The sequence below is a fragment of the Mandrillus leucophaeus genome, unplaced genomic scaffold, assembly GCF_000951045.1.
Source record: "Mandrillus leucophaeus isolate KB7577 unplaced genomic scaffold, Mleu.le_1.0 Scaffold270, whole genome shotgun sequence".
NCBI classification, from domain to species: domain Eukaryota; kingdom Metazoa; phylum Chordata; class Mammalia; order Primates; family Cercopithecidae; genus Mandrillus; species Mandrillus leucophaeus.
The window spans coordinates 242,458-255,581 of NW_012102810.1; the positions used below are offsets into that span (position 1 = coordinate 242,458).

Below are 13,124 nucleotides of genomic sequence, written 5' to 3' on the forward strand. Positions count from 1 at the left end.
AGCCAGGATGGTCTCGATCTCCTGACCTCGTGATCCACCCGTCTCGGCCTCCCAAAGTGCTGGGATTACAGGCTTGAGCCACCGCGCCCGGCCTCGACATAGAGTCTTGATCACTGTTATGAGATTCTCCGAGACTGTGGGGACCCCAAGGAGCTGACAGATGTCACGTGGGGTGGGAGGCTCCGGTTGCACCAGCCCCACCTTCCAGCTAGAGAGGCTCCTTCCTTAGCTACTGTGGGTCAATGCCTCTGCGGTTTCACGGTGTTCTCTGTGGAGAGGATCTCCGCCCCCACTCACCCACTACGGTAGGCTCCAGATCTATCATGACGGCCCGGGGCACGTGCTTCCCATTGCCAGTCTCGCTGAAAAAGGTGGTGAAGGAGTCATCATCATTGATCTTGCTGGCTTGAGCATCAAAAGTGCCATCTGCCTGGATGCCGTGTTCCAGGCAGAAGAGCTCCCAGCAGGCATTGCCAATCTGAACTCCTGCTTGGCCCACGTGGACTGATATGCATTCCCGCTGTGGGGAGAGGGAAGCATCGAGGTCAGAGAGTCCAGGCCCCCAGCATGCCTTTGCCCTACACCCCCGTAACATTCACCTTGCAGGCCAGCCCGGCCCCAGCCCCGCACTGCCAGCTGGCGTTGAGGCTGCAGGTGCCCCAGCTCTAGAGCAGCTGGACCAGGACTTAGATCCAAAGAAGACACAGCTGTTTTGTGCTTTGCTCTGAAGGTTGCCTCCCAGGGTTAACCTTTTACACCAGGAAAGAAAAACAGAGGGCGGTTGCAAAGATGAAGCAAGGGGCTAATTCCAAACCACAAGACTCCTGCACTGGTGAAGAAGGCCCAAAGAAGAACTGGTGATCATGGCAGAAACTCCTTCAACCTACTCCCACGCAAGCCAGCATTCATAGCCACTCCTGACCCTGACTTTCTGAGCACTGCGCACACATGCGCACATACACGCACACACAGTCTCAGGGTATCACAGAGCGAATGAGCACTCATGAAAGGAACACGCTCTGGAAGTATATGCCATGGCTGTCAGTAGTATCATGGTTACCAGTGTAGAAGTAAAGGATTATTTGTTATCCCAAGAGAAGATTGGGAGGGTATAAATTAGGCTCCTCCTGCATGCCGAACAATTGGAAAATCTTTGCAGCCTCAAAGCCTGCCCCTTACCTATGCCAGGCCAAGTGTCAAGGAAAGCTGACCCCGGAGTGTCCTTAGCTCTGCCTTGCTCTGATGTGAAGCCACAAGTGCCTGATTGGTATTTGTACTAACAGCTTAAGATGGGGAGTGCGCTGACGGGAATGTAAATTGGTTCAGCCATCGTGGAAAACAGCTTGGAGATTTCTCAAAGAACTTAGAACTACCATTTCACTCAGCAATCCTGTTACCGGGTATACATCCAAAAGAAAATCGTCCTACCAAAAAGACACGTGCACTCACACATTCATCACAGCACTCTTCACAACAGCAAAGACACAGAACCAACCAGGTGCCCAGCAACGGTGGGCTGGATACAGAAAATGTGGTACATATACACCATGGAATACTACGCAGCCCCCAAAAAAGAATGAAATCATATCCTTTGCAGCAACATGGATGCAGCTGGAGGTTATTATCCTATGCAAATTAATGCAGGAATAGAAAACCAAATACCACATGTTCTTATAAGTGGGAGCTAAACATGGGGTACTCATGGACAGAAAAATGGCAACAGTAGACATTGGGGACTACTAGAGTGGGGAAGGAAGGAGGGGGCAAGGATTGGAAAACTAACTATTGGGTACTATGCTCACTACCTGGATGTCGGGATTAATTGTACCCCAAACCTTGGCATCACGATATATACCAGTGTAACAAATCTGCACATGTACTCTCTGAATCTAAAGTAAAAGTTGAAATGATTAAAGAAAAAAGGGGGTGGGGAGAGTGTGTGTGTGTGTGTGTGTGTGCACGCACGCGTAGGGATGATAGACTCATCGTCCCACCCACACCTTGCCCTGGGGAAGCAGTGGCCCACACAAGGTGGCACTGTGCCTGGGGCAGCTGCCTGAGCCCAACAGGAAGCATGTGCCAGGTCTGTGGGTTTCTATTATTATCTATGACCTGCCCTGGCATTTTCCAGCTCCAGGTAACCCAAGCCAGGGGCAGAGCCTCCAGAGGGCACGGCTGGGCACAGAAGCCAGTAGAGTCCACGTCAAAGTGTGGGGCTCCTGGGGACGTGGAAGAATTTCTGGGCATGGAGAGCAGGGCAGCTGCCTTGAGTAGCATCTTGAGGGGTCAGAGTGTCAGGACCATTGCCCCCTAGTTCAATTTTACAACTGTGCCCCCACCCTAGTCCTGCCTCTGTGCTGGAGCTGAGCGACACCTGGTCCTTGCCTTGAGGGAGGATGAGCACGGGGCAGCCCGATACGGGGGGAAGTCCGACGGGGGACGCAACCCGCTGGATCTCCGTAAGCCTGGTGGCTAGGGAGAGGCTTTACCCACAGAGCGGCCCACGCCCCAGGTTCACATCTGGCCTTCTCAGTTTACTTTCTGTGCTGCATGGCCTGGGCTGAGTTACTGAACCTGTCCTCATCTGAAAAGTATAAGTTAGCCAGAGTTGTTGATGCTGTCTTGCCATTATCATTTTCATTACGGTACCACCTGGTAGCATTTTTCTCCACCGGGAAGCAGCACACATAGAAAGAGCTCTCGGGTCCCTGCTCGTCTCTCCTTTATTGTGGGGTCTATTCTCTGCCTCCATCTGAGGGTTCAATTCAGACCTAAGGAAAGCAGCGTCTGCATCCAGAAGCCACCAACAACCAGCGAGTTATCCACCCAGACCACGGCGTCACATTCAGCACGTGGCTGTGGCTTCCCAGGGAGGTGTGGAAGCTGAGGGGACACTGGAGAGGCCCGAGGGGGGCCCGGTCCTATATATTATCCTTCTAAGTGACAGTATCCTCTGTGGTCCTAACCCTCGGCCTTCTGGGTCTGTCGCCCCGTCACCACCACCACATCCCGACCACCCTCTAGTCCTGCCTACGGTGCTGCCCGGCCCCCAGCCTGCTCTCACTTCTGGAACATTCTGGGGCTTTCCAGGGAGGATGCAGGGATATTTTAGGAAAATCAAAGATCATGGGAGGAAGAGTCAAGGATCTGGGGAACTGAAAACCACTAGCATGACGACAACGTTTTTAGCCTCTTTTAATGCCCTCTTTAATCTCACACTAATACATATGCCAGTCTTTACAAAATGTCTGTCTCTTTTTCTCTCCCCTGCCCCCGTCATGCGCGCGCGCACACACACACACACACACACCCCTTAGAAAGAGCTATTTTCCCTATTGAACTCGCTCGTAAGAATAATGGGAGGCATAAAATAGACTCAGAAATGACTGACAGATTCATAGGTGCTCCCAAAAGCGAAAAGTAGCTACAGCAATCAAGAGAGAAGGAAGGTCCCTGCTAACAGGGTCCTTGGAGAGAGGGAGGCGTCCAGGTCCGGGGTGGGGAGTGTGCTAGATAAGCCTGGAATGTGGCATAGCGCCTGGAGGCACGGAGGCTAACCCAGGCGCTGCCCGAGCACCTGAAGAGGCTCCCGTTGCCTAAGACAGACAACCTGAGCCTCACAAGGAGTGATGGCAGCATTTGAGTGAAGCAGGATGCACAGATGAAAATCTGCAAGTCCTCAAAGAAAACCCCCAGAGAAAAACTCATTTGTCCCTATCCAGACAGTCCCGTTAGTTAGGGAAGGCTCTTTTTGTTTTCTTTTCTTTTTTTTTTTTTTCTTTGGAGATGGAGTCTCGCTCTGTCGCCCAGGCTGGAGTGCAGTGATGCAGTCTTGGCTCACTGCAAGCTCCGACTACCGGATTCACACCATTCTCCTGCCTCAGCCTCCCGAGTAGCTGGGACTACAGGCACCCGCCACCATGCCCAGCTAATTTTTTGTATTTTTAGTAGAGATGAGGTTTCACTGTGTTAGCCAGGATAGAGAAGGCTCTTTTTCTTTAATCGAAGAATGTCTGCTAAGCCATGTGGACCAAATAATAGATTATGCAATATTGCCCTATTTCATCTTCTAATTACGTGATTGATTTGGACAAGAATGCCAGCATCATTAGGTGAAAGACTGATGGGAACTGAATCTTCGCCTAGAGCCAAAGAATCACTGTTACAGTCACAAGGGGGAAACTAAGTCCCAGGGTCTCCAGCCTAAGACTGCGATCAACCTCAGCATCGCTAATTGTGGGCCACCCCGACATTGAGGACCTCCTGATGGGACTCAGTGTGACACGCACCACCTGTGAGGACTTCATCTCAAAAACACTCAGCTTTCATCACTGAGCCTGGTAGATTCACCTTCCACTTCACAGGCAACAGGGATTAGAGGGTTAAGTTTAGTGACATCAGAGAAAACAAAATCAATCCAGAAGGTGGAACATCCTACAGGGCAGCTAGTCCAGGTTTTTTTTTTTTTTCTTTTTTTGGAGACGGAGTCTTGCTCCAGGCTGGAGTGCAGTGGCATGATCTTGGCCCACTGCAAGCTCCACCTCCTGGGTTCAGGCCATTCTCCTGCCTCAGCCTTCCAAGTTGCTGGGACTACAGGCGCCTGCCACCATGCCCAGCTAATTTTTTGTATTTTCAGTAGGGACGGGGTTTCACCATGTTAGCCAGGATGGTCTCGATCTCCTGACCTCATGATCCGCCCGCCTCAGCCTCCCAAAGTGCTGGGATTACAGGCGTGAGCCACCGTGCCCGGCCCAGCCTTTTCAGCTCATGAGAAATGAAGAGCTGGGAGGGGCTGTTCCGTATCAAAGGAACTAAAGCACCACCACCACACACGTCATGGAGACTCTGACTGAATTCTCATTTGAACAAATCAAAGTATTTGGGGAACAAATAAATTGATTTGCTTTGTTCAGTGTATTCATACAATTGTGGTTAAGTATGAAAACATCCTTATTTTTTAGAGTTGCATCCGAAGAATTTAGGGGTAAAATGTCCTGATGTCTGTACTTTAAAATCCTTTCCAAACACAGCAGATAACAGATGGAAAAATCATTCTTCTTAAATCTACATAATAGGTATATGGGTGGCACATTACTCTACTTTTCTGAAAGTCTGAAATTTTTCATAGTAAAAAGCAAAAATCATCAAAACAAAGGAGACAGAGAAAAAATAGGAGCAGGGACTGCCTCTCCAGAACCCCCTTACCCTGGGCAATTGCACGCAGTCACTTACTCAAACAATATTGACTATGTGCCTACTGTGTCAGGGCTTTGAAGTTCCAGGAAGAAATCACAAGTGAAATTCAAAGTTGCATGAGGCTTCATGGCACTGTGAGGTCCATGCCCAGCCGCAGCACTCTGCAGGCCTCTTGCACCCGCTCCTAGCAGGGACGGGGAGCAGCCCACAGCTCCGGCATCGAGCTCCCAGCTCAGGCACTGAGCTCGACTCCTGCAGCCATGCTGTCTCATCACCCTACCCAGCCTTTGGCCTGGAAGTTCCACAGAGCGGACCCAGTGCTGACGCCCGTGGGAGGCATCCTCACGTCCAAGAAAGGGCATCCATCTATCATAACCAGGGATGTTGTATCGGCTCCGAACATTTAGGATACCGGAGCTGGGCCAGCCTCATGGACCACCTAATAGGAATTCCCTCTGCATTATTTTACAGATGAAACAGTTGAGTTCAGAGAGGAAAAGGAACAAATTCAACGTGTCACAGCTCTGCAGCAGCCAAAGAGCCCGGATCAGAATCCAGGGCTTCTGACCCGGGCCTGACTTCTTTCCTTTAGACCACAGAGCCTCCTGACTCACTTGCAGCTCTGAACTCCCAGGGCCCTGGGGTGTGCCCACATCTACGTCAATGCAAGACCAAGTTCGGATAGCAGAACTCCAAACAGGAAATGTCTCTGATGCAGAGCGAAATGGAGAATGGCTCATGGGGCGGTCTCTTTGAAAATGGGTCATCCTTGTCTGACAGAACCAGGCGTCTGCTTCTTGGTGCCCGTGTGTGCAGCTGGGGTTGGGGGCAAGGGGCAAGCTGACCCAGCAGAGGATATTGAAGTCATGCGCTCGCTCCAAACTCATATTTCAGATTCCCCTGTCTAGCCAATCAGGGCACATGCCTGTCACTCACACTGCTTCTCTCTCTCAGTTCTATTTTCAGTCTGGACTTGTAGAGCTCAGACAAGTTCTGTACCCCTTGGCCCCTGTGAGGGGAGGAGGTCCCCTGTTTGCTGCAGAAGCCTCTCCCACCCAACTTCTTCTGGGGGGTGAAGAGGAGGGAGGTGCAGAGACTAAGGAGGTCCCTTCCTCATGAAAAGCATGCCACTTCTCACACAGACCTCATGCTGGGATAGCGACAAAAGGCACCTACTCATTTCTAGAGCAAATATTTTTGTGTGGTTGAATTCGAGACAGCATCGTGAGGTACTGGGCTCTCATTCATCCTTCAGGTCTCCAGTTAAATGTCACTTCCTAAGGGAAGTCTGCAAAACCCCAAGACAGCATAGGGCCCTGCCATGTGCTCCCCCATCCCCTTCATTCCTGTCATTGTAATCATCACATCGTATTATAGCTGCCTGTTCGTTTTCTCACCTTTCTAGTAGAGAACGTAAGCTGTGTGAGGGCAAGGAATCTTTTTCACTCGTGGACTCCCCAGTACCGAGCCCAGTGCTTGAATGTAGCAGGTGCCCAGTTAACACAGGGAGGACTGGAATGAAAACCTTCCCTGAGGGGCTGCAATCCATGCAACCAGGACAGTGGCCAGTGCCTAAGAAGCATACGGGTCAAGCACGGAGGGAGTTCCAAGAAGGAGACATCTTCTAGCTTGGTTTCCTAAAGGAGGAATATTCACAAGGACCCTGAAGAAGGCAGACAGCCAAGATGATCTGGGACAGTCCAGGTGGATGCAGGAGCAGTGTGAGCAAGAGGCAGGAAAACGCAGGGTGGTTCCCGCACACTGCCCAGTCTGTCCGGAGCGCAGGCTGAGGAAGGGCAGGGCCAGTGAGACATCTAGGCCACCTGTGACCACTCCGCCTGGGGAACCACTGCCCGGTGAGCCAAGGCCCCTCGCTGGGAAGCATGCGCCCAGTGCCTATGCTTTGCAGAGCATCAATAAAAGAAATTCTAGAACTTTGCAGCCTGTTTATAATTTTGCTGCAAGAAGCCCTTTTTTACATCAATCTTCTATTCTATTTTAATAATAGTCATTTCCTTTTGCTTTGTTCTCAGAGGACTAAGATAAGCTAATCACCATCCTTGGCAGAAGGAGATTTTGAAGCCTTAAAAAGGCTGTCTTGTGATACTATTTCCAAGTATCACAAGACGGTAAAAGTGGCATATCATCTGGGAGAGGGGCCGACGTGGGCCACAGTGTGTGCCCTGTGCAAGCCGGGGACCGCCCCCACTCCCTGACCACCTGTGCTCTCATGCCCCAGTTGCTCTCAGGAAGCACGTGATTACACCAAATTATCTCTACTTGTCAGGCTGGGATAATAGATCACATATATTTTAGGACCCAGGTCAGGGATGGCAAGTGAAAAGCCGGCCCACAGTGTCACAGAGGGGTAATTAAAGTAAGGACAGATGTGGCTCCTGAAGGGCTGCTGAATTCCCTCTGCTCAGAACTCTTCGATCATAGAGCATAATTGAAATCACTCATAACAAAGAATGGATAGCAAGCCAGACACAGCAAAACCAGAGTCGGCCTAAATTCACTTTAGTAAGTGAAGGTGGCTCGCGAGAGGGGCTCAGATGATAGACACTACAGTTAGGGCAGCAACAGGGCTCACGGGAGGCCAGCTCTGGCCATGAGGCCATCTGCTAAGGAGACTCCCAGCATAAGAGGCCGGAGGACGTCAAAGGCCCTTGGGCTATGGCTGGCACTGGGGCAGGTGCAGCAGACACTTAGGAGTTTCAATCCGAAGCACACAGTGCCTGCTCCATCTCCTGCTCTCTTCTGCAGCTTATTATCTGAGAGAACTCCTAACAGGAAGACACTGCAGGGGAAATGCCAACCACAAAGGCCACAGATAGTGCTGTCCCTCCCTTGTGGCCTGAGGGAAAAGGAGCATTTGGTCTGCTTCCTCCCCCGGAGAGTGCCACATCCTCCCGCCCACCCCCATCATCACCGGCCCTGTGTCCACCAGCTATTTCCCCCTCCAAAATTATTTTTAACTTTTAATCTCCCTTTGAAGGTCACTCTGGAGCCTCATCAGAAAGCACTCAACAATGGCATTAAGCCCCACCCCAAGCTCTGCATGGGCCTGGCCCGATGTTGGGGGCTCCCACTGGACTTACCAACCCAGCAGCTCTACCCCAGCCGCTGCCCTGTGAGCCAAGGCCCCTCACTCGGAGGCATGCGCCCAGTGCCTCTGGGGAAACCTGCCCTTCGTGATGGGAGGGGAGGAGGAGGCAGCCATGACCTGCAGCGCCTGGGAGCCCACACCATGCTCTGAGGTCAGAATACACCTATCAACTCCACAGAGCTCAGCCATGCCTGCCTACATGGGGAGATGGGCAGAAGGATATCCATTTGGCCCCCAGAACCCTCTAACTGTTCCATCGTGCTCCCAAGTTCTAAAGGAATGCACTTAAGGAAGCCGTGTTGCAGATGTTCCCACCTCCCTATAAACCACAGAAACTTTGTGCCCCAGTATCAATGGCATGGGCTTGGCTTAGGGCACCTGGCCAGAATTCTCCTACCGCTTCCCAAAAAAGGTGTCACAGTCTGAGCTCCCAGAGAGGTGCGTGCCAGAAGGACACTGGGAGCGGACGGGAATGGTCTGCTGTGGGAGTAGCCTGCTGGTCCCAGCATGGGCCGGTGGCTCAAGACAGAGGCTCTGGTGCCCAGCGAATGTAAACTCCAGCCCCTACTCAGCTTCTTACCAGCTGTGTAACTTTAGGCTCCAGGACAGAAATGCTAAAGGGTATTCGTGGTACCGTGTAGTGGGTAGCTGGGGGGAAGGGGTTGGGGGAAGGTTCACAGAGGAAAAATGCTCATCTGCCTAGTAGCTAGAGAAATGCATTTAAAAATATACATAAGGATTAATTACACTTTTCTTACCCAGAACCTACAGAAATGACAAATCGAATTCTCCTTAACACCAAGGTCACCTCCCCCAAACCGCCTCCAGGGAGGGAAGTGGAGGAGACAGGACAGCAGCCTGAAACTTAATCCTTGGATTAATAAAGTCATTTTTGTAAGGGTGGGATTCTAGGGGTCTTGGTTTATAGATGTGTCATTTTAGCCTTTTACAAATGAGCCAAATGATATTTTAAAAGTTTCTGTGAGTATAAAATGTTCAACAAAAAATATTTGCCATCAAGACAGTGGAACGCACACAAGTTAAATGTTCTAGATAGAACCTGCTATACAAAATCGAGTGTTTCAAAATAAATGAAAGATATTCCCATTTCAAAATATTTAACCACAGGTTTTCAGCTAAACACCCAAATTCTTAAGCACATTCAAAATAAGGTTTTGCTGTTTGAATTGTTGATTTACCAGGCATTGTCAGAAACTCGTCTGTGGATCACACATTGAAGCTTGTGCACAGGGCTGGGTTAAGATCCTCGGTGCTCCTGTAAACACCCTCTGGGCTCCACTCTGTACCACAATGGCATTCAGATCCAAATTAAAGCATTCAAGGGAAGCACTTGGAAAATCCTAAAGCACTAGCTACCCGCCAGAGTCGGCCTAAATTCACTTTAGTGAGTGAAGGTGGCTCGCGAGAGGGGCTCAGATGATAGGCACTGCAGTTAGGGCAGCAACAGGGCTCACGGGAGGCCAGCTCTGGCCATGAGGCCATCTGCTAAGGAGACTCCCAGCATAAGAGGCCGGAGGACGTCAAAGGCCCTTGGGCTATGGCTGGCACTGGGGCAGGTGCAGCAGACACTTAGGAGTTTCAATCCGAAGCACACAGTGCCTGCTCCATCTCCTGCTCTCTTCTGCAGCTTATTATCTGAGAGAACTCCTAACAGGAAGACACTGCAGGGGAAATGCCAACCACAAAGGCCACAGATAGTGCTGTCCCTCCCTTGTGGCCTGAGGGAAAAGGAGCATTTGGTCTGCTTCCTCCCCCGGAGAGTGCCACATCCTCCCGCCCACCCCCATCATCACCGGCCCTGTGTCCACCAGCTATTTCCCCCTCCAAAATTATTTTTAACTTTTAATCTCCCTTTGAAGGTCACTCTGGAGCCTCATCAGAAAGCACTCAACAATGGCATTAAGCCCCACCCCAAGCTCTGCATGGGCCTGGCCCGATGTTGGGGGCTCCCACTGGACTTACCAACCCAGCAGCTCTACCCCAGCCGCTGCCCTGTGAGCCAAGGCCCCTCACTCGGAGGCATGCGCCCAGTGCCTCTGGGGAAACCTGCCCTTCGTGATGGGAGGGGAGGAGGAGGCAGCCATGACCTGCAGCGCCTGGGAGCCCACACCATGCTCTGAGGTCAGAATACACCTATCAACTCCACAGAGCTCAGCCATGCCTGCCTACATGGGGAGATGGGCAGAAGGATATCCATTTGGCCCCCAGAACCCTCTAACTGTTCCATCGTGCTCCCAAGTTCTAAAGGAATGCACTTAAGGAAGCCGTGTTGCAGATGTTCCCACCTCCCTATAAACCACAGAAACTTTGTGCCCCAGTATCAATGGCATGGGCTTGGCTTAGGGCACCTGGCCAGAATTCTCCTACCGCTTCCCAAAAAAGGTGTCACAGTCTGAGCTCCCAGAGAGGTGCGTGCCAGAAGGACACTGGGAGCGGACGGGAATGGTCTGCTGTGGGAGTAGCCTGCTGGTCCCAGCATGGGCCGGTGGCTCAAGACAGAGGCTCTGGTGCCCAGCGAATGTAAACTCCAGCCCCTACTCAGCTTCTTACCAGCTGTGTAACTTTAGGCTCCAGGACAGAAATGCTAAAGGGTATTCGTGGTACCGTGTAGTGGGTAGCTGGGGGGAAGGGGTTGGGGGAAGGTTCACAGAGGAAAAATGCTCATCTGCCTAGTAGCTAGAGAAATGCATTTAAAAATATACATAAGGATTAATTACACTTTTCTTACCCAGAACCTACAGAAATGACAAATCGAATTCTCCTTAACACCAAGGTCACCTCCCCCAAACCGCCTCCAGGGAGGGAAGTGGAGGAGACAGGACAGCAGCCTGAAACTTAATCCTTGGATTAATAAAGTCATTTTTGTAAGGGTGGGATTCTAGGGGTCTTGGTTTATAGATGTGTCATTTTAGCCTTTTACAAATGAGCCAAATGATATTTTAAAAGTTTCTGTGAGTATAGAATGTTCAACAAAAAATATTTGCCATCAAGACAGTGGAACGCACACAAGTTAAATGTTCTAGATAGAACCTGCTATACAAAATCGAGTGTTTCAAAATAAATGAAAGATATTCCCATTTCAAAATATTTAACCACAGGTTTTCAGCTAAACACCCAAATTCTTAAGCACATTCAAAATAAGGTTTTGCTGTTTGAATTGTTGATTTACCAGGCATTGTCAGAAACTCGTCTGTGGATCACACATTGAAGCTTGTGCACAGGGCTGGGTTAAGATCCTCGGCGCTCCTGTAAACACCCTCTGGGCTCCACTCTGTACCACAATGGCATTCACATCCAAATTAAAGCATTCAAGGGAAGCACTTGGAAAATCCTAAAGCACTAGCTACCCGCTAGATATTATAAATATTAAATATCAATTCTAGAGTATGCAGCCTAGCATTTGCTTCAAAATTACGGAGGGAGGGAATAAATGAAGTGAGACAGGTCAGAAGTTGGTAATTACTGAAGTTAGATGACGTGTATAATGGCTCATTATACCATTTGCTTTCCGTTTGCATATATTTGAAATTCCCTACCATAAAAAGTTTAAAAATAATAAAATTCATGTGGCGCCTTGGAAATCTGAATTATAACCCTCTTCATTTTGCAGGTAAAACAAACCCATCCAGAGAGGTTAAGTGACTTTCTTGAAGTCACACAGCTAGCTGCAGAGCCAAGAGTCAAAATTCTGAACTCGCAGCTCTGGGCCCCTTCTGTGGCCGCATACCAGGGGCCTCAGGCAGACATGGTTTCCTGTGGCCACCCTCCCTAATATTCCCAATTTCTTTCAGCTCCCAGGAGTGTCGGGGAGCCCGCGCGGAGGAGGGAGGGTGCTGAGGAAACTGAAGCTGGAAGAGTAGAGCTCCGGGGAGCCAGGAGGCCCTGGGCACTGTCCAAACGCAACAGGGCGGGGCGGAGGGGGTTCTCGCCTGCATTCTGGGTCACTGACAGCTGGAGCAAGCCTGCCCAGGGAACCTGACCTTGGCCATGACATAGGCTTATTCTGCCCTCCCTCTGCCCCCAACCTTTCCAGCCCATCTCCCTACTGCTGAAAGATCAGGGGTCCGGGAGGGATTCCTCGGATTCCGGGCTTTGGGAAAGCGGATTGGGGGCAAATGTTAGCCACTAGGGGCACTGGGGGCGGAGAGGGAGACCCTAGAGAGAGGAACTGCGTGTTTGGAGCCGCCCCTCGGTAAGATCCGCGTCTGCAAATGGAGAAGGGGCGGGGGCAGGGAAGGGAGCAGCCGCGAGCCCCCTAAGCCAGGGTAGGAAACAGGTCCAAGGTCCTCTGGCCCTTGGAAGCAGAGACTTCTGAGTCCCAGAGTCCTTCGACTCTGACCGCTGGAAAGACCTGGGAGCTGAGTGCGCCCGGAGGACCTCGCCGCGCTGGGGCTGTGCGTGCAGCAAACCCAAGCCGCTAGCGAGGGGGTGCGAGAACGACCTCCACGCGTGGGGGGACCGCGGCGCCCTAAGTCCCCTGTCACATTCCGGGCCCTGTCAATTAGGTTGGGTTTGGAGACGTGACTGCATCTGGTCCCACAGCCGCCCCGGCCCAGACCACCCATCCAGAATCCCCGGACTCGCCCTTCTCTCCACTCTGTCCACAGGCTGCCCACCCGGGGACCCCAGAATCTCGCCCGCTTCTCCGTCAGGTTCCCCAGGGTCTCCCTCCCCCTCGTCTGCGCGCAAAGCTCGCATTAGGTCCCTTTAAGGAACAACCGACCCCGGTCTCTTTTTCCCCCGTACGATAAAGGGCACCAGGTGTTCCCGCCCGAGGATGCGGACTCCTCGACCCTGA

The 13,124-nt window shown here is 51.3% G+C and overlaps 1 protein-coding gene across 2 annotated transcripts in view; it reads right to left on the bottom strand.

Annotated features, from left to right (window-relative positions):
- Window positions 1–13,124, bottom strand: part of TUBA8 (tubulin, alpha 8) — an 82,031-nt gene that overhangs the window by 28,092 nt on the left and 40,815 nt on the right. The window contains exons 1-2 of one of the 2 annotated variants that reach the window (XM_011984616.1): window positions 8,547–8,562; window positions 298–405 (exon numbers count right to left, since the gene is read on the bottom strand). In XM_011984616.1, the coding sequence (XP_011840006.1) occupies window positions 298–405; window positions 8,547–8,562 (124 nt within the window). Of the gene's footprint in view, window positions 1–297; window positions 521–8,546; window positions 8,563–13,124 lie in introns of those variants that run through there. The other variant, XM_011984615.1, reaches the window with a different exon arrangement.